This window comes from Hemicordylus capensis, chromosome 2, assembly GCF_027244095.1.
Source record: "Hemicordylus capensis ecotype Gifberg chromosome 2, rHemCap1.1.pri, whole genome shotgun sequence".
Classification (NCBI taxonomy): Eukaryota; Metazoa; Chordata; class Lepidosauria; order Squamata; family Cordylidae; genus Hemicordylus; species Hemicordylus capensis.
Window position 1 is genome coordinate 11,956,987 of NC_069658.1, and position 24,885 is coordinate 11,981,871.

The 24,885-nt window shown below is 44.2% G+C and overlaps 1 protein-coding gene across 2 annotated transcripts in view; it reads right to left on the minus strand.

Annotated features, from left to right (window-relative positions):
* LOC128345761 (lipoxygenase homology domain-containing protein 1-like) overlaps nt 1–24,885 on the minus strand; it is a 71,578-nt gene that overhangs the window by 20,123 nt on the left and 26,570 nt on the right. For both annotated transcript variants that reach the window (XM_053298188.1, XM_053298190.1), the window contains 3 exons: nt 24,617–24,744; nt 20,548–20,665; nt 5,732–5,909 (listed from right to left, as the gene is read on the minus strand). In XM_053298188.1, the coding sequence (XP_053154163.1) occupies nt 5,732–5,909; nt 20,548–20,665; nt 24,617–24,744 (424 nt within the window). The remainder of the gene's footprint in view (nt 1–5,731; nt 5,910–20,547; nt 20,666–24,616; nt 24,745–24,885) is intronic.

A 24,885-nucleotide genomic window follows, 5' to 3' on the forward strand; every position in this document is an offset into this window, starting at 1 on the left:
GATCCACCAGACGCACCTGAGATAATGGAAGGGACCACAGCGGGTGAGGTGAGGTGATCAATGCACTCAACCAGAGGTATTCCAGCCCCGAGACTGTCCTACCTCGCAAGAACGGCAGAACAACCAGAACCCTCATCATGGGAAGAAATATCCCAGCTACCACAACCAGAAGCCCAGAAGTGGAAACGAGCTGCAATTGGAGAGCTTGAGGCTCTACAGAAAAATAAAACCTGGACTCTTACTAAGTTACCTCAAGGAAGGAAAGTTATAGGCTGCAAATGGGTTTTCAAACTCAAACATGATGCTGATGGTGAGATTCAGCGCTACAAAGCCAGATTAGTAGTGAAAGGATATTCACAGAAATATGGAGAAGATTATGATGAAACATTTGCACCAGTGGTCAAACACACCACAGTAAGGACTCTGTTAAGTATTGCTGCTAGCAAAGGAATGCATGTTGAACACCAAGACATGAAAACTGCATTCTTGCATGGCGAACTAGGACATTTACATGCAACAACCACCAGGTTTCTTAGAGAAAGGCAAAGAGGACCTTGTATGCAAACCGCAAAAGAACATTTATGGTTTAAAACAGGCTGCCAGAGCATGGAACACAAAACTAAATGATATGCTGCTTCAAGCAAACTTCAAAAGAAGTGAAGCTGATCCCTGCCTGTACATGAAATTCAGAGATGGCAAATGGACTTACATTTTGGTGTATGTTGATGATTTGATTCTTGCCTATGAAAATCCAGATGACAGCAAGGAAATAATGCATCATCTGAACAGAGATGTGGAAGTCAAGCAACTTGGCAACATTGCACACTACTTGGGCATTCAAAAACAAAGAGAGAAAGATGGAAGTTTCCTCATAAACCAAGAACAGAAAATTAAAGACCTGATAAACCTGCTGAGACTGGAAGATGCGAATCGTACACCAACTCCAATGGAAGTGAATTACATAAAGCAAGAAGATCACACTGAGACACTATCTGACAACCATAGATATCGTGAAGCATTGGGTAAGCTTCTATACATTAGTACACTCACTAGGCCAGATATTAGTACAGCAGTTGGCTTACTTTGCAGAAAGACTGCATCACCAACAGTCAAGGACTGGAATGCAATGAAGAGACTTGTTAAGTATCTAAAGGGTACTGCACACTTTAAGCTCAGGCTACCAGCTAACAGTCAACCAAAACTAGAAGCATACGTAGATGCACACTGTGGTGGAGACCTAACAGAAAGGAAATCCACCAGCGGTCACATAATTTTCTATGGAGATGGAGCCATAAGCTGGTCAAGCATCAAGCAAGACATAACAGCATCATAAACTACTGAAGCATAGGAACATAGGAAACTGCCATATACTGAGTCAGACCATTGGTCTATCTAGCACAGTATTGTCTTCACAGACTGGCAGCGGCTTCTCCAAGGTTGCAGGCAGGAATCTCTCTCAGCCCTATCTTGGAGATGCCAGGGAGGGAACTTGGAACCTCGATGCTCTTCCCAGAGTGGCTTCATCCTGAGGGGAATAGCTTCCAGTGCTCACACATCAAGTCTCCCATTCAGATGCAACGAGGGCAGACCCTGCTTAGCTATGGGGACAAGTCATGCTTGCTACCACAAGACCAGCTCTCCTCCCTATGCTTGCTCTCTGATAAAACTGTTTTCCTGGCTCTTCCTTGGATTGTGATCATGAGTCCTAGCCATAAGACTGGCACTGCTCAGCCCCACCATCCACTGATACTACCTTTCCTTGCCCCACTGGGACATGCTGTTCCTTTTCCCTCCCTGCCCCTGCTGGGGGGCATTTTTTCTTTCCTTCGCTCCAACTTGAGCTAGGAAAGAACACCCCTGACATCACTGCCTGGCTTGGTGCCATGGTCTGAGAATGCTCAGCACTCACTGGCAGATGGGGGGGGGGTGTTCATATTTTTCTTCACTTCAGGAAGCAAAATGTCTTGGATCACCCTAAATTTTGCCTAGTGGAATATTTGAAACATGTGTATGTATTATGCAACAGCTGGCCCCCATATCACATATAGCTTTGGAATATTTCCTCTGTTTCAAACGTAATTTCCTCTGTAGTATTGGACTTGGGATGCTTTCATAAAACACAAGCCCAAAGTCTCCTTGGGCACATGGAACTAATTATTTTGCCACTGATTTCCCTTGCATATGATTTGCGCACTAAACCTACCTTCCTCTATCTGGCTTATAGTTTTATATTTAATGGATAGGACTCACAATCGTTCTCTAATTTCTTTCTGACACCCCTTTAAAAACTTTGCAATGCCTTTTTTACAAATGTCTGTTCAAACAAAACCTTTGCTATTTCCATTAAGCCAGTGTTAGGGAAACACTACTAAGATTTGTTTGCTTGGAGTCCACATGCCTGGTGTCCATGGTTCACATTAAGGTTTCATTAAAGTAGTTTCATGAATAAATGACTTCTTCAGGCTGCAGTCCGAAAGACACTTATTGGGTAGCACATCCCATTCAACTCAGTCAGATTGTTCAAAAACATATTTAGAATCATCATCCATGTCCACTTTTGTAGAATTTCATACACATCCTCAGTTTAAATACACTTCTTGGAAGACTACTGTTTCCATTAGAAATATGTTATTTATTTAACAATGGGAAGTTACAAAAAGATCACAAACTCTGGCAGAATTTTGCAAAATATTTGTCAGAAATATAGAGCTTGGCTGGCCAGAACCTAAGGGGTATACTCGTGAGTCAAATGGGCCGTAACCCAAAATTTGGCTTTTAAAAAGCCAAATATGTATCAGCTGCACAGGGCTGTCATGAGATACAATGGCTGTGTCAACTACTGAAGGATCTAGGTATAGATGTACCACAGCCCATACCAGTGTATGAAGACAACCAAAGCTTCATTCAACTCTCCAAACAAGAAGATGTAAAGAGGTGTACCAAGCATATTGATGTGAAGTACCATGTAGTGAGAAATCTGAAAAAGGATGGGCTAATCAAGCTGATCTACTGCCCTACAAATGAAATGCTTGCAGATATACTCACTAAGCCACTACCAAGACCCTGCTTTGAAAAGCCGAGAGAGAGAATGAATCTTGTGAACTGAGTCATGAGGCATCGAGAGGGGGTGTTGAAAGTGAAGGACTTTGCACTTTCTCTTGTCTCAAAGACAGTGGAGGACAAACTAGTGAGTCAGAGGGCTAGAGGGTCAAGACATTGGTCATCCCTTCTCTACTGCTCTGACACTATCCCTTTGGAATGTAGATTGCTACTCTTAGGGGCTAACTTTCTTCCTTCCTGCTTTGCACTTCCTCTCCCCCTTCTGTTCCTGTTCCTTCTACCTTGCAACATGCAAGCTCCTCTCCCTGCACCATGTGTGCAGAGAGGATGCAGAATCCATCTGCATCCAGATAGATCGATAGATTAGAGATCCTAACTCCTCACTTTCCTATCCAGAATGGAGTTCTCTAATAAATATCATTTATATTGATTTGAAACTATGAACTGGCTCCAAGTTACTTTACTCTCAGCATACACGCATGCCTAACTAAATTCTGCTGTGTTGTGCTTCTGTGCACTCTACTATAATGAAAAAGGGTTTCTCCTGTCAGAGAGAATTCCCAACAGTTTCGTTGTCACTGATCACGACAGCAGTGTTAGGGTGACAATGAAATGAGGCGAGCTAATGGGACAAGCTCAGCTGTAAACTGGGTGGAAGAGCTTGCCAAAGGTGAGGCCAGCATGGGAGGGTGACATCTGGGCTACTTGAAGCACAGGTTAGGGTCAGCAAGGAATATAAGAAAGCACTTTAAACTGAGTCAGACCACTGGATCATCGAGCTCAGTATTGCCTACACAGACGGGCAGCAGCTTTTCCAAGGTTGCAGGCAGGTGTCTCTCTTAGCCCTGTCCTGAAGATGCTTCCAGGGAGGACACTTGGAACCTTCTGCATGAAAGCAGGCAGGTGTTATTCCCAGAGTGGCCCTGTCCCCTAAGGGGAATATCTTGCAGTGCTCACACATATAGCCTCCCATTCAATGCAAACCAGGGCAGACCCTGTTTAGCAAAGGAGACAATTCATGCTTGCTTACACAAGACTAGGTTTCCTCTCTGGGGCAGAATCAGTGCCAGCTCCAGACAGAGGATAGCAAGGGGAAACACTTGGAGGGTGGCAAGGAGGCTGGGGTGGCAGTGACAGGCAGGTGGTATGCTTGCATTGGAGAGCAGGGGTCCTGCACTTGCTACACCATGGTGCACCCACCGCCAGAGCCTCTTACCTTGCCTCATGGAGGAGTCACCCCTTGCCACACAGATGCACGAAGCCTGTGTTTTAAGGTACATATAAGCATTGCTTGTAGACATTTTCTAACTATACCTACTCATACTAAGGGCAAATTCACATGCGAATGTTGAACACTTGGTGACTATAACATCAGCGATGGATTTGCCTGTGCACTGAAGTTGGCTTCACTCTTTGGGACATAAGCACACAAGCTCTGGGAAGAGCAGAAGGTCCCAAGTTCCCTCCTTGGCTTCTCCAAGCTAGGGCTGAGAGTGACTTCTGCGTGCCACCCTGGCGAAGCTGCTGCCAGTCTGTGAAGACAATACTGAGCTAGATAGACCAATGATCTGACTCAGTATATGGCAGCTCCCTATGTTCCTATGTTCCTAACAGCCCTGCTTGATCACGCCCAAGCCCATCTAGTCCAGCATCCTGTTTCCCACACTGGCCCACCAGATGCTTCACCAGACATGAGTGAGGAGTGTCCCAAACAGTCCATGTGGTATGTTCTGTAACCTGTCCAAAGCAATACTTCACTGTGGAGTCAGTTCATGCATTCATCTACCAACCATCAGCCACTCATTGGTGATTTCTCATTTTGTGCACAAGCCACTGTTGCGTGCTGAATTTGTACTCAGTCTTTGAACTCAATTGCTGTCTGCATTTATTTGGATGGCACAATACTGTGTCTCATATTTGAGAATCAGGTCAGGCCTCACTGACAAGCATGTTCAGAATGTATACCCCTAATGATCTACGAGTAAATATCTGAAGTACTGTAGATTAGGGATGTGCACAAAACCGGTTTGCCAGGTTCAGTTTGAATTCAAACTGGGTTTGAACCGGGGTGGGGAGGTTCCGTTTTGGTTTTGCTCAAACCCCCCTTTGGTTCGGTTTGAATTCAAACCTGTTTAAAACCTATTTGAACTGGTTAAAACTGGTTTTAGCCTCCAAAACTGGGTTGTGTAGTAGACATCCATGGGTGCCAACTACCACCCAAACCCCAAAGCAATTGGACACTCCTATGATTTTTTTAAAATGATTATTTGAAATTTTTCTTATTATTGCCCAGTATCTCCTATGTGGAGTACCCAGGGGCAAAAAACTGAGGTGGGTGGTAGGCACCCAGAGGTGCTTAACACCCACCAAACCCCAAAGCAATTGGGTGCTCCTACTATTAATGGAGAATTTTTAAATTATCATTTTCCCCCATGGGTGCCTACCACCCAACCCAGTTTTGGAGGCTCAAACTGGTTCAAACAAGTTCTAATTGAACCAGGCTCGGTGTGGTTCGAATTTGAACCAGCAGGTCGAACCCAATGCCTGGTTCGGTTCAAATTTTAACCATCAAACCAAACCAGTTCAAATTCGAACTGGTTCAAATTTGAACCTGTTTGCACATCTCTACTGTAGATTCTTCAGGGACTCAATACAGCAGATATAGACCTACTTCCAATGTCGCTGGTCTTGACTTGAATGGTGTATGTGGTATAATCCATCATCTGCTCCCCATTGATCATAGCGGGCATCTCCCACTCCAGAGTCTTTTTGTCACCCCACTGTGTGGAAAGCCAGTCATTGTAGGTAAACACAGTCACTTCTTGAGTTGTCAGATTCTTCATGATGATCTAGGAGAAATAAAAGCAATGGAAGCAACTCCAGCTGTTGTCTAAATGATGGCACCGACTCTTCACTAACTCTTGAAAACATCTGGACACACATATTTAGATTCTGTCCTGGAACCTTCTATCCTCTTAATCCTTGTCACAACTGAAATGAAATCTGGGTGTGCATAACTGCATTTGTGCCCCCAATACCCTGGCTTTTTACCTTCCTCCCCTGCTGACCCTCTGACTTGTAAGATTCTAGACTGCAAGCTCCCAAGGGCAAGAATGACCTTTTTTTGTCTAGTTATTCTGTCAAGTGTCATATATACCAATGGCACCAAGCAAATAAAAAGAAGATTATGTTGATGATTTATGCCTAGGTAAGTGAAGTGATTATAGAGAAAAGCGAGTCTCTGAGCATGTACACAACGTGATCTTCTCTGCCCCTGCCATTTTTCATTCACGGTTACAGTAACAGTTTGGAGCTAAAAAAGCAAAAGAAAAATAAACAAGTGCATGCACATCAGTTTTGGTCCCATGAATTTCAGTTTGTCCTTACCACTGTATCAACTCAAACTTGAGTTAATGCACTTACCAATGAAATATGTTGAAGTGGGTAGCCATAGCAGAAAGCAAGTAGATAGTCCAGTTAACAATTCTTGTATCTAAGTCTCATTGGCATCAAGGAGCAGAGATGCAGTCTTGAGTAAGTCCCATTTTTTTCAATGAAACTCACACAAATTTCATGACAGATTGTGCCAGTATAAACATACAAAGCTAAGAATGATGGCTTCTGCTTATTATTACCTTGACAAGATATTCTGAGTTGTTGTTTTTTAAGTGTATACCTTTTTCCATTCATCAGGATTATATTTTTACTAGAGATGGATGCACTTCTGAGTGCTCATCTTGTATTTGCTTGGAAATATATGAATTATTAAGCCCCAAATCGAGACAGACTCTGACAACTCACTAAGCCAATCAAAGGCAGCCTGGATGAATTCTCCACCTCTCCTTGCAGCCTGCGCCTTTGTCCTTTCCTGTATTGCAATAGCAATAGCCCTTGAGAAGACTCCAAATCCCAAGGGTCATTGAGACTGTATTCTGAGGAGCTGCAAAGCAACTCATCAAAGCAGCGGAGGAAAAAGAAGTGGAAGAAACCCTCTTTCAGTCCCCTGCATGGTAGTGAAGCTGTTGCATTTCTCCTGATGTACCAGAATGTGCGGTGGTGTGTGTGCGGGTGGGGGAGAGAACAGGGGGAAAAATGCCTCCCTTCTCCCTACATGCTTCTGCTGTTGCTGCTATTGGCTTTGCTTCAACCCCACTGCTGCTGAGACAGGTAAGGAGAGGTTGAAAGCCTAGTAGGGAGGGGAGAATAACCTGTTCAAGCTCTCTGGTCTCAGAAGAATTCTCGGAGCTCAGCATCATCACCCCTCTCTTGGAGGCTTTTCTGAGCTTCAAGGATTCTTCTTTGGGCCCAACTTTGCCAACAACCCAACGTTTAATGGTTAACTCATTTGCCCTAATGAGACACCAGGTAGGTCACTGGACATGAATGCAGAAGACAAAGGAAAGTGGCTGTGATGCCATCTTGAGAGGCAATCGATGAAGTGGCTCTAGTCTATTAAAAGGTATACTACAATAAATATTTTAGCCTCTAAAATGCCATAGGACTACTGTAGGTGGGTAGCCAAGCTAGTCTATTGCAGCAATAACAATGAAGAATCTTGTGTGACATATCTGGAGAATGACCATAGCTCAATGGTAGAGCACATGCTTTGGCAAGGACAAGCCAAAAGTCCCAGATTCAATTCTCGGTATCTCCAGGTGAAAGGAACAGGTGGCAGGTGATGGAAAGGGCCTCGGACTGAAGAGCTGGAAACCTGCTGCCAGTCAGGGAAGACGTTGCTGGGCTAAATGGAATAATAGTCTGACTCAACATAAAGCATGATTAACTGATTCATTCTGTTAATTCATTCTGCTCACTCTGGTAGACGTGTGAAGTGGTCACCAAGTTGGATTGGGGTGTATACACACTTGGAGTGCAGAGTGAAGAGGAAAATTAGTTTCTTTTTTCAAATCAAGGCCAAAAGGTCAAGCTATGCAAGAAACAGAAGTAGGTGTGTCACATTACTATGCTGAGCACGAATGAATACAAGATGCAATCAAATGAATACAAGATCCAATCAGTGTGGGTGTGACCCACTCCTGTCTAGGGGCCACTGGTGATGAATAAGCACAAAATGTTCAGCACACACTTAAACTGAGTCAATTACTTTTTGCAGTGAGCTACAAATTAAGCAACAGGCATAACAGCACTCTTGGTGCCTTTTGACCTACAGAGCTATCACTTGATCCAACCCTCAAATACAAATGGTTACCTTTTATGGTCACAGATGATTCGTGGCATTTGGCACCACTGGGTTTTTTTTTTTTTTTGGTCCCAAGTGTGCATATATAGATATAGATATAGATATAGATATAGATATAGATATAGATATAGATATAGATATAGATATAGATATAGATATAGATATAGATATAGATATAGGCTCTCTTTAAATATTACGTTATACATGCATTTAGGTATCTGTACACACATACATGTTTTTGTGTGAATGAAACAAAACCCAGGTTTAAAAGTGAACCTGGGTAGACCCTCTCAAACATAAGTACAGGAGAACCTCGAAATCCATGGATTCTACACCCGTGGATTTGCATATCTGTGACCGGGTAATTAACACCCGACTTCAGCATAACTGAATAAAAAAGGCATAAAAGGATTTAACTCCATGTATCCGTGGGTCAGAGGCAGCTGGAAATGACCATAGAGGTCATTTCCAGCTGCCATTTTGTGAGATGGAGCCATTTTGTGGTTCGTTTTCTCTAAAAACCCAGCAGAAAATGGCAGGAAAAGGCGACAAAACAGACTATTTCTCATTTCTTGGGGTCATTGCTGGAGGCCCACAGATATAGTGAGGCACTTTATTTTGCCCTTTCAAACATTTTTGGGGTGATTTTTGGGAAATTTTGGGGCCTCTGGGTACCTAACCCCCACAATCTCATTGCCCCAATAAGCCAGTATTTGCGGTTTCTGTATCTGTGGTAATTGCGGAGAATGGAACCCCCACGAATATGGAGGTTCTCCTGTACAGACAGGGAGTGTTCTGCTATACATATATTCAACATAATGTGTGAATAACTATACGTGCATACTTATCTGTACACGCATATACAGTATCCAGATTGTATGTGCGTTGAACATAATATGTGAATAGGATATAGACAGATTCCTGCCAACCAAGAGAACATTTCACACATCTGATGAGAAGTGATATAAGCCATGGAAGCTTACTCTCCAGTACATTTGTTCATCTTTAAGGTGCCACAAGACTGTTTGCTATGATTAATACTGTTCATTCATTTTGAATGGGTCTTCTTGAACTTCTACTTTATGCATACCAAAGGTAGTATACATTTGTGGTAAATTATGATAAGTTACTATGGTAATTATGGTAAATTATGGTAAATTATTATAAATTAACAGTAAATTATGGTATGCATTATGGTATGAAAACCTATCTTCTGTTTCCAAGTTGCCGGAACAGGAAATCTCAGAGCAATGTGTATGGATATCTATGGCAACAAATGGTTAATCACCAGGCTGATGGCTTAATTTGCTTTCTCATCTTGTCTACTTAGCATTGACAGGGAACCATCTGTCTGGCATTCCACTCTACCCCCACAAGTACACCCGTATGTTCTTTCTTACATATGCCACTGATAGAAATTTAGGTGAGCTCAGATCTGTTGAAATGCCGCACAGATACCCCACTTGAAACCTACTCAGGTACATTTTGGAGCATGTTACTCCAAATTTGGGAGGATGCCCTATTAGACACTCAGGGTTGCATATCCTCTGGGAGAGAGGGAAGCAAAATTCAGTGCGGAGGTAACCCAAATTTGACAACTAGAAAGGCACAATCCTGAAACCTGGAAACATTATGTAAATTAAGGGCATGTGTATATTTTGCTATATTTGCATAATTTGAAATAGATGTTTTTTCTTATTTTGTATCACATTTTATGCTTCTGTCAGTCATGGGTAGGAGCAAGGAGCTCCAACCACTAGAAATTTTATTCAGCTGCTGCCTCTCTGACTCAGACAGTAGCAATAGCAATAGCAATAGCACTTACATTTATATACCGCTCTATAGCCGGAGCTCTCTAAGCGGTTTACAAAGATTTAGCATATTGCCCCCAACATTCTGGGTACTCATTTTACCGACCTCGGAAGGATGGAAGGCTGAGTCAACCTTGAGCCCCTGGTCAGGATCGAACTTGTAACCTAAGACAGTAGGACTTCTTTGAACCCTATGCCCAGACAGAGGCATCTGTTCATCTGTCCAGTGACTGGGTGAGGATCCAATTTTATACCTTATGTAATGCTTACACAAAAAGTTTGACATTGCATGGGAGAGGGGAGCTGAGCTCTGCTCCCATCCCAGCTTGACCTCCCCAAGTTTTTTCACAACCTTTCCCCCTCAACCTACTCCTGAGACCAGGAGTGGGAGAAAATACTGTACTTGAATTGGTGAAGAGAGAAAACAAAGGAAGGGTTCCCCTCCTCTGATAATCTTTTATTGTAAGAAGTAGACCCACCCTCCCAGCCCCTTCTTTATATGTGAACAACCTGCACATATAGACAAGTCATTGCTCTTAGGAACTGTGTGTGTTCTGAATTATGAACATCCAACTCACATAGAGACTTTGGGGACACAACTGATTTGTAAGTTGAGGACTTCCCGTATTCACATCCTACCAATCTAATTAAAAACCAAACCACTTGAGGTGGCTAACAAGCAAGCATTTAAAACCACAGTTACCAAATACATGAATTTAAAAATGAATGAATGAATGAACGAATAGCAGATCAATCAAAATTAAAACAATGCAGCCCAGGGTGGTCTAAGACATTTTGCTGTGTGAGGCAAATATGATGCCTTCCCCATCTCTAGCAGTGGCAGATGATGCCACCAAGCCAGACAGCGGTGTGGCAGTGTAGGTGGGATTCAAGTTGAAGAGGGTAAGGAAGGCAAAATGAACAGTGTGCCCAGGGGAGTGAGGAGGGGTGTGTGTGGATGGCGGGCACTCATGGTGTGTGTGTGGGGGGGGGCACACTCAGCACTAGTTGTCCCCTTTGCTACTCCCCACACCATGTTTGATCTAAGATCGTAAATAAACAACAACTACTACTCCCCACACCTGAGGCAGCAGCTTCACCCTGCCTCGTGGAAGGGCTGCCCCAAGAAACAGGAAACAGAATAGAACTGGGGGGAAGTGGGAGCTGATTGGCAATCAGGGGCCAAAGGCCTGCCTGAACAGATCTTCTTCTTAAGTTTATCAGTGGCTACTAGTCCTGATGGCTACAGGAAACCTCCATGTTCAGAGGCAGGATACCTCCAAATACCAGCTGCCGTGGAGCAACTGCAAGAGAGGGGGCATGCCTTCATCTCTTGCTCGAGGGCTTCCTGAGGCATTTGGTGGGCCACTATGGGAGACAAGGTGCTCAACTAGCAGTCCTTGGGCCTGATCCAGCGAGGCTCTTCATGAGTTCTTCTATTCTAAGACAGGGTTTCTTAACCTTGGGCCCCCAGATGTTGTTGGACTACAACTCTCATCATCCTCAGCCACAAAGGCCATGTCTGGGGATGATGGGAGTTGTAGTCCAACAACAGCTGGGGGCCCAAGGTTAAGAAACCCTGTTCTAAGATGTTTTCAGGAAGTGTCAAAATGTCACCGGAGAGGGGGCCAGGGCAGACAGCTCCAACATGTGGGTACCACAATAAATAAAGTCCTCCTATGTGTTCTTATCAATCATGCCTTGGACGGGCATGGGGCGCACCAGAGGGTTTATCATGATTACAGTAGTGTTAGCAAGATTATAGGATCCCTAGCCTATCTGAGGCCTCCCCCTTCATCTCCACCACACTGCCACATTTTCAGATGAAAGAGAACATCATGGCCTCTTGACCTCAATTCTGTAATTAGTAGAAGGCTTTGTAGCAGTGCTAACAGTAGGACATTTCTTCTTCTGTTTCCTATATGCCTGCTAGAGTCAGAAAAGCTATGGCCAATCCTTAAGCATCAAAAGCAACTTTAAGAAACACCAATATCAAAGGCATGAGTACAGCTACAAAGCCTCACATATAACCCAGCTGAAAAATTATGGGTTTTTTGTGTTGTCGGTTTTTTTGTACTGCTGCGGGATTTAGCAGAACTGGGAACAGCACTGAGAATTTCAATATTTGGCACATTAAAGTGGGGAAAAGGAGGGAAGATACATTTTGCAACAGCTTTTAAAAGATGGTAAAAATAAAATAAAATTGAGCTTATCTGAAAATGTCCTTTCAAGCTAGACCTGGCTATTCACCACCCACGAATATGTAAGGTTTTCTCAAAAGGCCCACGGTAGCTACTATTTCTATAAGAAGCCCCCATCACAAAAGATTATTTGTAATGTATTGCAGGTGCAATGGCACAGAGCCAATGTTCTTTCCAAATACAGTCTAACAGCAGAGAGTCCATTTGGGTAAAATTATAGGTTGTACTTGGCTTTCCCTGCATCTCCTAGGTCTCCATTTCTGCCAAGATATTAAGTAAGGGGCTGAATTATCAAAATATGTGACCTTGCCAAGAAGGAAAAATGACAACCAGATTTTCCTTTCTAATTATGATCCTTTTGGACCTTGAGCTATAGATAATGAGTCACATTATATACAGCTCAAGGCTCAGGCCAGGGGATACAGCAAAATTGGGTTTTCTTTCCTAAAGAAGCAAGCAAGCAAGCAAGCAAGCAAACACTAGATAGACAAATAAATAAATAAATAAATAAATAAATAAATAAATAAATAAATAAAATACAAGAAAGCAGAGGGGAAAGAACAAGGTGGGTTTGTTAGGTCTCATCTTTCCTAGGGTTTTATTTCTGGCTGGCTAGGGGGTTTGTTTTTTTATGGAAGTTTCAGTTTCAATTATGCCTAGAGAGACATTGGGTGGGGATTAGCAGTGGGTGAGTAACAAAGCTTGTGGGAGGGGCCACGTTCCCTTGGAGCCTCAGTTTGGATACAGCTCTCGAGAAGTTTTGAAAACAGGAATGTGCTAACAGACATCAAAGGGGTTTTGCGTGGAGTTTAGTGGGGAAGTGTGCAAGGACACACACAAGTGGTCCCCCTTTATCACACCCAGCATAGAAGAAGGTGAGTACTACCCCACTTTTGTAATTTCCTTGGAAGGCAGAACTTAAAACCTTTAATTATCTGACAACTGCAGCTAAGACAGCTTTCAAGTAAACAAGCTCTCTATATTCTAAATAGCTAATAAAACTAGTTATAAAGATGGAATGTTGCATGTATGATTATCTGCTTCAGGGACAGTTGTGGGTGTACGCTCAGTGCAAAAAGCACCTGGATCTCTGGGAACACGTTTGTTCCCTCGAAGTCAAGGTTGCTGACCTGGAGAAGCTCAGAGAGGCAGAGAGGAATTTGGATGAGACCTTCAGGTATGTGATAGAAGCATCCCACTCCTGACAGCTTCTCTGCTGTCATGGAGCATGAAAGACACATGGAAGGAGGACATTATTCTGAGGAAGAGGGGAATGCTCTCTTAGAAGGGACCCCTTCATTGGGTGATGTGCCTATATCCTCTTGCACAGAAGACACACCTCTGGAGGTTGGGGGCCTCCTGACAGAGGGTGATTCAATTGGGTTTTTGACCAGCATATAGACCGCATGGTGACTTGTTTGCCTAGTGGAAAGGTTACAGATGTCATATAGCATCTAGAAAGGCTGTTAGGCAGTGGTGGGGAGGGGTCAGCTTTTATAGTGCATTTTGGCACCAAAGATACTGGGAAATGTAGGCAGAAGGTCCTGGAAGCCAAATTTAGGCTGCTAGGTAGCATAGTCCAGGACCCCCTTGGTAGCCTTCTCTGAAGTGCTATCAGTTTCATGTGCAGGGCCAGTGAGACAGGTGGAGCTGAAGAGGCTCAATGCATGGATGAGACAGTGGTACCAGGAGGAGGGGTTTAGATTTGCTAGGCACTGGGATACACTTGGGGGCAAGTGAAGCTTTACAAAAGGGACAGACTCCACTTGAACCAAGACGGAAGCAGACTGCTGGCACTTAAAATCAAAATGGCCACAGAGCAGCTTTTAAAATGATGCCCAGGAGATTGCTGACAGGAACTCAGTGGTAACTAGTTTGGCAAGCAATATCCCCTAAGGTGTGAGGGTGCAAACTTCAGATTAACCAGAAGGGGAAGAGTAGAACTAGGAGTAGAGCAGAAAGAAGCACGTGATAGCTGGTAAAAAAGATCACCTGAGGGTAAGGGTGTTAGCCCACGCCAAAGACAGGTATTTATATACCAATGCAAGAAACCTCCAAGCCAAGATGGGAGAGCGGCTGTGCTTGGCTGCAAATGAAAAGTTAGATATCGTGGGCATAACAGAAACCTGGTGGAACAGTGAAAACCGGTGGGACACTCTTATTCCTGGAAACAAACTCTATAGGAAGGACCAGCAGGGGCAGATTTGAGGTGGAGCAGCACTGTATGTTAAAGAAGGGATAGAATCCAAGTTAGAAAACCTAGGGAAGACTGGATTCCTGCACAGAATCCCTATGGTTGACAATATGATGACTGAAGGGAAATGTGTTACTAGGGACGTGCTCTCACCCTCTGGATCAAAGCGCTGAGAGTGACCTAGAGTTGGAGAAGCAAATCAGAGTGGCATCAAAGAGAGACAGAGCTGTAATAATAAGAGCTGTTCAATCACACACACGTCGGCCGGGCAAATTAACATTCAGGTAATGACAGAGAGGCCAAATTTATAGACATGCTAAATGACTGTGCCTTAGAACAGTTGGTCCCAGAATGAACCAGAGAGAAGGTGACCTTGGACTTAATCCTGAGTGGAGCCCAGGATTTGGTGCAAGATGTCAGGGTTGCAGAACCATTGGGGAACAGTGAGCATAGTGTGATCCAATAAATCTTATATGCAAGTAGAGAATTGCCAAGGAAGTCCAACACAGATGTACCGGACTTCAGAAGAGGAAACTTCTCACAAATGAGGGGGACTGGTAAAAAGGAAGCTAAAAGGGAAAGTCAGGAGGTTCAAATCACTCTAGAAAGCATGGAATTTATTTAAAACCACAATAATAGAAGCTCAGTTGGAACGTATAACAAAAAGGAGGAAAGGTACCACCAAGTTCAGCTTAGCTAACAAGTAGAGTCAGTGAAGCTATAAAAGGAAAGAAGACTTCCTTCAGAAAATGGAACTCCTGACCAAATGAGGAGAACAGAAAGGCACATAAACTCTGGCAAAAAACAACAACCACCCCAAAACAAAGAGACAATGAATAAGGGATGCAAAAAGAGAGTTTCAGGACGGGAGCGTATAGCTAGAAGTGTTAAGGGGAATAACAAAAACTTCTTTAAATAGATCAGAAGCAGAAAAGCTGCCAGGGAGGCAGTTGGACCCTTAGATGATAAGGGCATAAAAAGGATTATTAGGAGGATAAGGAGATTGAAGAGAAGCTGAATGAGTTATTTGCATCTGTCTTCATGGCAGAGGATACGGACCATATACTCACCCCAAAACTGAACTTCTCAGGCTTGTAGGCTGAAGAACTGGGCCAATTTGAGGTGATGAGAGAGGATGTTCTAAACTGTCTTGAAAAACTAAAAATTAACAAATCACCAGGGCCAGATGGTATCCACCCAAGAGTTCTGAAGGAACTCAAATGTGAAATTGCTGATCTCCTAGCAAAAATATTTATCTTGTCCCTACAATCAGACCCTATACCACAGGACTGGAAAGTAGCTAAGGTAACTCTGATTATCAAAAAGGGATCCAGGGGAGATCTGGGAAACTACGGGCCGGTTAGCTTAACTTCTGTGCTGGGTAAATTGATAGAAAGCATATTTAAGGACAAAAGTGTATAGAAGAACAGGCCTTGCTGAAGGAGAGCCAGCATGGCTTCTGCAAGGGCAAGTTTTGTCTCACTAACTTTTTGGAGTTCTTTGAGAGTGTCAACAGGCATGTGGATAAAGGTGATATGGTTGATATTGTATACTTGGATTTCCAAAAAGCTTTTGACAAAGTTCCCCACCAAAGTCCCTTGAGTAAACTTAGCAGTCATGGAATAAGGGGACAGGTTCATGTGTGGATCTGTAACTGGTTGAAGCACAGGAAACGGAAGGTAGGAATAAATGGACAGTTTTCACCATGGAGGTAGGTAGGAAGTGGGGTCCCCCAGGGAACTGAACTGGGGCCAGTGCTCTTTAACTTGTTCATAAATGATCTAGAAGTTAGGGTAAGCACCAAAGTGGCCAAATTTGCAGATGACACTAAACTATTTAGTGTAGTGAAACCCAAAAGTGATTTGGAGGAGCTCAGGGAAATCAGAAAAGAGATCTTGGGGTTGTGCTGGACAGCTCATTGAAAGTGTCAACTCAGTGTGCAGCAGCTATGAAAAAGGTAAATTCCATGCTAGGGATCATTAGGAAGGGGACTGAAAATAAAAATGCTAATATTATAATTGGTTGGCTGGCTGATTGATTGATTGATTGATTGATTAAGTGCCATCAAGTCAGTGTCAGCTCTTAGTGACCACATAGATAGATTCTCTGCAGGATGATCTGTCTTCAACTTGGCCTTTAAGGACTCTCAGTGGTGCATTCATTGTTGTCATAATTGAGTCCATCCACCTTGCTGCTGGTCATCTTCTTCTCTTTCCTTCAACTTTCCCCAGGATTATGGACTTCTCAAGGGAGCTGGGTCTTCACATAATGTGTCTGAAGTATGATAGTTTGAGCCTGGTCATTTGTGCCTCGAGTGAAAATTCTGGATTGATTTGTTCTATGACCCATTTGTTTGTTTTCCTGGTTGTCCATGGTATCCTCAAAAGTCTTCTCCAGCACCAAAGTTCAAAAGCGTCAATACTTTTTCTATCTTGCTTCTTCAAAGTCCAGCTTTTGCATCCATAGAGTGTCACAGGAAAAAACATTGTCCAAATGATTCTAATCTTTGTAGGTATAGACATGCCAAAGGCATTTAAATATCCTTTCCAAGGCCTCCATTGCAACCCTACCAAGTGCTAGTCTGTGGCGTATTACTTGACTGCTGGATCCTTTACTGTTGATGGTTGATCCTAAAAGGCAGAAGCTATCCACCACTTCAGTGTCTTGATTGTCAATTCTGAGGCTGGTTGCTGTACCCATTGTCATTAGTTTAAACTTCTTTACATTTAGTTGTAGTCCCATTTTTTCACTGTACTCCTTGACTTTCACTACTAGAGCTTGCAGATCATCCACATTCTCAGCTATCAGAGAGGTGTCATCAGCATAGTGCAGGTTATTGATGTTTCTTCCTCCAACTTCAAAACTGCGCTCATCTTCTTCCAATCCTGCTTCTCTCAGTATATGTTCAGCATATAAATTGAATAAATATGGAGAAAGTATACAGCCTTGTCTTACTCCTTTGCCAATCTGGAACCAGTCTGTTTCATCATGTTCCATCTGAACTGTGGCTTCCTGTCCTGTGTATAGGTTTCTCATGAGAACAATGAGATGTTCCGGGACACCCATTTTCCTAAGGATATTCCACAACTTGACATGGTTGATGCAATCGAAGGCTTTTCTGAAGTCAGTCAAGCACATATTGACTTCTTTTTGGTATTCTTTGGCTTTCTCAGTTATCCAGCATCTCTTGTTCCTCGGCCTTTTCTGAAACCAACGTGAACTTCTGTCATTTCCCTTTCCACGTTGGGCTCTAATCTGCGTTGGAGGATCCTGAGCATTATTTTGCTAGCATGTGAAATTAAGGAGATTGTGCGATGGTTTGCGCAATCTGTTAAGTCTCCTTTCTTTGGTATGGGTATGTAGAATGACCTCTTCCAATCTGTTGGCTACTGTGTTGTTCTCCAAATTTGCTGGCATAGTTTGGTTAGAACCTTGACTGATTCTTCTTCTGTTGCCTGCCATATTTCTGTAGTGTTTCCATCAATTCCTGTAGCCTTCCACCTTGGTAATGACCGGAGTGCTGTTCTAACTCCATCTTCCTGTACTAGAGGTTCTTGCAAGTAGGGAATATCTTCTAGAGTATCTTGGATGTTGACGTCCCTGCAGTACAGATTTTCAGTATACTCCTTCCATCTCTGTTTGATCTTCTCTGAATCAGTTACTATCTGTCCTTTGGCATCCCTTAACATACCAATTCAAGGTTGGAACTTCCTTTTGAGTTCAGAGATCTTTTGGAGATTCAATATTATAATGCCCTTATACAAATCTATGGTGCGGCCATATCTCGAGTACTACATACAGTTCTGGTCACCGTATCTTAAGAAGATCATTGCAGAACTGGAAATGGTGCAGAAGAGGGCAACCAGGATGATGAGGGGCCTGGAGCACCTTCCTTATGGCAAGGCTAAGCATCTTGGGCTTTTTAGTTTGATAAGTGGATGGAGATAAATTTTTCTCCCTCTCTCACAACACTAGAACCAGGGGCCATCTCACAAAACTGAGGGCTGTGGAATTTAGGACCAACAAAAGGAAATACTTTTTCACACAGCACTTAATTAATCTATGGAATTCTTTGCCAAGAGATGTGGTGATGGCCACTCGCTTAAAAGGGACTTGGACAAATTCATGGAGGAAACTTCTGTCAATGGCTACTAGTCTGGTGGCTATAGCCACTTCCAGCCTAGAGGCATGATGCCTTTCAATACCAGTTGTAGTGGAGCAACAGCAGGAGAGAGGGTGTGGCCTCCTCACCTCTTGTCTTTGAGCTTTTCAGAGGCATGATCATCTGGTGGGCCACAGTGGAAAACATTATGCTGGACTAGATGGGCCTTGGGCCTGATCGAGCAGGACTGTTGTTATGTTATGGTGTTATGGACAGATCCTCTAAACGAGGGGGAAACCCTCTCAAATGCAGGGCACACAACTTTTGGCGAGGGTGGGGGGAGCTGAAGCTGTACTTTATGGTGAGTGGTAGATCTCTGTACAAGGTGGGGGTGAACTCTCTGGAAGAAATGAGTCAGGGGCTTCCAACTTTAGTTCCCTCGGTGTTGTTGGATTACAATTCCCATCATCTCCAGCCACAATGATCAGGATGATGGGAGTTGTAGTTCAACAATACCTGGGGATCTGAGGGTTGGAACTTACCTACCAAGACAAATTCCCAGACCTCTAGGTTATGGAATGAATCAATCTTGTATCCAAAGGGATGTTTCCATGAGCATAACTCTCCTTCCATGAACAAAAGGACTTCCTTCCATGGGGCATCAGCTTAGGATCTCACTTATCTTATTTATGCTTTCCTAGATTAGTAAATTGATGTTATTTAATACCTTATTTAAAAGAATGGCATACTTCCTGTCTTGCGGGCTTCAAAACTAACCCTTTCTGAGTGAAAGAGTGAACCGTGTCTCCAAATATAACTCATTAGAAACTGTGCTTCAGCTACCAGAAGTCTGAGAAATGCTGGTTCAGGGGCTGCTCCCCACATAAGCATTGTAACACATTTGCCAGATCTCCATTCTAAACCTATATGGTTTTCTAAGGATTTTAACTGTCATGGCTTTCCTCCAAAGAATCCTGTGAATTGTAGTTTAGAGAGGTTGCAGAGAATTCTGATCTTAGATCCATACTCCCCCCCCACTCTCCCCCACTCCACCCCACCCCACACGGACCTCCCTTCCATCCTTCCTCACCGAACTATAGTTCTGTAGGGAGAAGGAAAGACTTTTGAAGCAGTGAAGAGTCTGTGATGTGGAAAGCCCAAAGCTCCACTCCCCAAAGCCACTCCTCCAACTGAAAAAAATCTAGGCAGAAAGCTGATACACTCTCTCACCTCTGCATCGGCTTCGTGCATGCATGGCTTGGTACGTTTTGTATCTCCATGAGAGTGCTTCAAGCACAGAATCTGCTCTCTGACACAGAATTTAGCTTCCTTTGAGTTCTAGCTGCTGTTTTTAACAAGCAAAATTCTAGCCCTAAAATACCATATTTACCTGAATCCAAGACAAGTATTCCCCCCCCCAATTCTTTGGTTTTAGAAATTGGGGGTCCCCCTTAAATTCAGAATCCTGTTCCTTTGGGGTAAATACAGGTGTAACCTGATTTAACCTTTGTTTTAAGGGGGTCTTCTTAAATGGTGCGGCGGGGAAATAATGTGTCTAGTGAGCAAGAGGTTGCCGGTTTGAATCTTGCTGGTATGTTTCCCAGACTATGGGAAACACCTATATCAGGCAGCAGCGATATAGGAAGGTGCTGAAAGGCATTATCTCATACTGCACGGGAGATGGTAATGGTAAACCCCTCCTGTATTCAACCAAAGACAACCACAGGGCTCTGTGGTCGCCAGGAGTCGACACTGACTCGACAGCACAACTTTACTCTTAAATTCAGGGTCATCTTTATTCAAGTAAATATGGTATGTGGGTAGAATGTGGCAAAATAGAAGGGATTTGCAGTAGCTGTAACAAGACATAACTCTGCTTAACTCCTTAGCCCTTCTCCCAAATGGGAAACTATATGCAAATCCGCAGAGAACACACGACCCTTTTTAATATAAGGCGGAGAGTGAAAGAAGCAAGCTACCTGTTCCAGAAACCAATCTGGGCGACAGCCCTCTCCATCACTCTGTATCCTCATCTTCCTCAGTGGTGCAATGTCAGGAATCTCCATGATGAAAGTATCCTTTTGACCAATCTCAAATCTGGGGAAATGGAAAGTTTGCACAGATTTCACATTGGCAGCAGTACAGTCATTGATCAGCCTCTAAACCAGCTCAGAACCTACACTAGGTGTAAACAGAGATGATCCACTTCTCTAGCAGGGATCACAGATATGGCAAGGGCCAGCAGCTCCAGGACATCACTGAACCCTGAGCACACCTCTCCAGTCTGGCAAATGCCCCTCCCTGCTTAAAATGAAAAGATGTTGCAGACGCTTCTGAACTGTGGCTTGAACCTCTGGACATTTCATGCAAGGAAGGATTTCTGCCATGTCAAAAGTGGCACACAAGTCTGGCCTGGCAGGCCCTGAGTGGAATGGAATTGGGGTGGGACTGGGGTGGATTCAGCCAGTAGGCCACTAGCTGGCCATCATTGCTTTAAAACATCAGTTCAGCTTGGTAAATTGTGCTTGTCATGAGTGAGATTCATGACCAGATGGCATCATGGCACAACTTCACCGCAGCCCATAACGGCCTAGGTCCAGAGCATACTTTGGCAAACGGAAAATATTTCTGCTGGCAGCCAAATTAATCCTGGCACAGGGTTGACTCGGGCAGGATCCAAGACCTACTCAAGGGCTTATTTTCATTCTGAGAGTCACTTTTGTATAGCTGGGGAAAGTGTCTGCCCTGCAAGGGGATGGCATCCAGCCAATGTGCCCTCCCCTACTTCAGGGGTGAGTTGGTAGGTGTTGGATGGAGACGTGTGGGGAATGACTGGGGTTGAGTTGCAGGGGTGCAAGTCACCGCAGCACAGCATCCCACCAGTGGGGATCTACCTGGTATTTCTTTTCAGTTGGGAGCCCTTGGGGGAAAGGAAACCCTCTTATTTATTATTCATTTATTTTTCGATGTAAACACTTTGAGAACTTTTGTTGATAAATGGTGTGCGCATGTGTGTTTGTGTGTGTGTGTTTATATTTGCAGCAGCAGCAGTGGGTATGATAGGCTGGCAAAGTGCTCCTTCTCTCCACCACCATGCACTACTCCCCTCTCCTTCCTGACCCACATAATTAATCCCCACCCAGAGTAAAATGTCACTGAAAACAGGAGCACAAAATTTCAGCTGAAAAGGCCGAAGGTAGAAGGGTCATCACTTTTCTAGATCAGATGCAAAGTGCGGGTGGGGGGGCAGAGATTTTGTTTCAGTATCCACGATAAAATTCCCCAGCTTTGTGCCAGGATAGGAGCTATTTCACAGTGGCAAATGCAGTGGAAAGCACATAATTTCCATGTAGGAGATCCAGGGCCAGGCCCTGCCATCTCCAGTTAAAAGGATCCCAGGGAGCAGAGCTGGGAAAGAGACCTCGAATGGAGCTCCCGAATGGGGCCACGCAGCCCAGTTTGGGAGTTGGATGGCCAACGCTGCGTTCGCAGCATGGCCAGATGTGGCTCCCCCCTGCCTTCAAGGCAGGGAAGAGCCGCTCCTGGCCACACTGTGAACTCAGTGCCTGCCTGGCTCTAACTCCTGAATGGGGCCGCGTGGTCCCGTTCTGAAGCCAGACCACGCCCCCCAAGTCTGACGTCTGATGCGGGGGCATGGCTAGCTCCTACGCCTGACGCGGTGGATGGGGTGAGCGGGGCCACAGCGGCGGCTGGGCATGGGCCACTCATGGTCTGGCTCTGCCACTGGATCAGGCCTTGTTGTGCAAAGCAGCCTCACATGTTTAGCACCTGAGCAGAAGGGTCCATCCTCCAGGCTGAAGAGTCTGCTCTCACACTCTCCTGCAGTCTCCTATGCCACATGTAAAGGTTCTGTTAATAAATGTGTTGGATTCATATCTGCCCTGTTGCTCCGATGCACTTATTAAATTACAGGGTAGCTATTGCTTTAAAGAGACGGACCGGATGACTTTGGTAACTCTAATTTATACACACATGAGAGCATAAATCCGAATAAAGGGCTACGAAGAGAAAACGGGGGGGGGGCGAGTTCAGATAAACTGCTTGGCACGGTGCCTTCTTCAGGAGGATACTGACTCATTTCTCGAGAGGATTTTATTGGGCACTCCTGCCCTCATGTCCACTTTTCAATATTTGTGTTGCCTGGAGCTATTTGCAGTTAACACTAATGTAAATTAAATTGCCTTATTATCTGGGACAGTTTAAAGAGATGTTTCTTTCTAGCATATATATCTCTTTGCATTATTACTTAAGGAACAGAAAGATTTATTATAGTCTCCCCTGCAGCTAAGGGGAGGGTGAATAATGACAACCTCCTCTTGCACTGATTCTTCCAAGGCAATACTCTGGGATATAGCCAAGCCTTTGTGTGTTCTGCACACACAAGTGCAGAGAAGCCATGAATCTCCGCTCTTATTTTGTTATGAAAAAGCAAGTAGGGATGTGCAAACAGGTTCGACATCGAACAGGTTTGATATCGACCCTGGACCAACCAACCTTCCCGCCAGCCTGTTCGGGGGGGTTGCGAGTTTTTTTGGTTTTTAAAAATTAAACTAACCCCCTCTGGGGGTGTTCTCCAAGGCAGTGGAGGGAACCACGGAGGTTCACCCTCCCACCGCTGGCCTCCCTTAGGTCCAAAACTAGCCCATTCAGCCATTCTTCGGCTCAGTGTGGTGGCCATTTTGGAGGCTGCCACACCTGTGCAATGGGCCTCTGACTGGCCTGGCTTAATTTTTTAAAAATTATTATTTTTTTAAAGGTTGGTGAAACCCCTGGACCGGTCCGGGGGGGTCCAAGGGGGTGCTGGACCGAACTGGCCCAGTCTGGTCCGGGTTCAGTTCGGACACGAACCAGATCGGACTACCCGATTAGGAACAGGGTTAGAAACATAGGAAGGTGCCATATACCGAGTCAGACCCTTGGTCCATCTAGCTCAGTATTGTCTACATACTGGCAGCAGCTTCTCCAAGGTTGCAGGCAGGAGTCTCTCCCAGCCCCATCTGAGAGGGAATTTGCAATCTTCTGCATGGAAGGATACAGGTGCTCTTCCCAGAGCAGCCCCATTCCCCTAAGGGGACTGTCTTACGGTGCTCATATGTAGTCTACCATTCAAGGCTGGCAAGGTTTATTAGCAATTTTATTTTCAATCCCCTTCATGGAATCCCTAGCATGGAATTTGCCTTTTTCACAGCTGCCGCACAAGATTGTGGGGCCATGGGGGGGACCCCAAGAGAGATCATCTGCACTGAGCACCCTTAGGTGCTTTGTCAAAACCTGGCTTTTTAGAAAGGCCTTGGCCTTGAGCTGACAGCAGTTCCATTTCAGCCTTTTTCTTTGTACGTAAACTGTTGCTGTGCTGAGTTTTCTTGTTTTATTGCATTTGCACTCCCTCTTTTTATGGTTAGCTCAGTGATTGCTGTCATCAATTTGTTTGTTTTAGGTATTGTATTTCTTTGTATTTGGATGGTTTATAGCTATTGACTTTCTTAGCCCCTCTGGGAATGTGGGCATCAAATCTGCAAAACAAACACGCTAATATTGGGCAGCATCCAGACCAATTCTGCCCTTGCATTAGAAGGCTTCATGTGCACAACAATTTTTGCCAACCTCCCCTTCCCTCTGCTGACTAAGATGCCCCCTGTAAACATGTCTCTGAGGGCTGGAAGACTCTCAGGGACATATACTGGGAAGTGGAGATAGGCAACAATCATTGCCCATGCCAAAATTTCTAATATGACAGCAGATTTAGTCTGGATGCTGGCCCTTGAATCCCATTTGTGCTGCTGTTTTTATTGATCCTTTTATTTTTATTTTTATATTTTTGGTATTATTGTTTTTAACATGTAAGCTGCCCTAGTAATTTGTTTTTTGAAGGACAGGGACTAAACACACACACACACACACACACACACACACACGGTAATGAAATAATAAATATCTATGCCCACAGAGAACCATGGACCAGTACAGATGTTGTGATGGGCTCTGTGATGGGTCACTTTGGAGCAATGCAGCAGGCAAAGCAATTACCTGACTCCATCTTTTTCCATCTGTATCTCTTCAGTGCATCCGTTGCGTCCAAAGAGTGTTATATAAATAGTGGCATCAGTTCCACCATATGAGATATCTCCGGTCACGACGGTCACTTCATAGAGAATCTGGGAAGAATTGAGGCACACCATGGTTTTGTTAGCTATTTTCCCTTTGCTAAAAACAAAAACAAAGACTAAGCTAGAATCTTGAAATTGGATGGACTAGAGTGGATGACATTGGCCCACATATGGAACAAGACTGGCTCC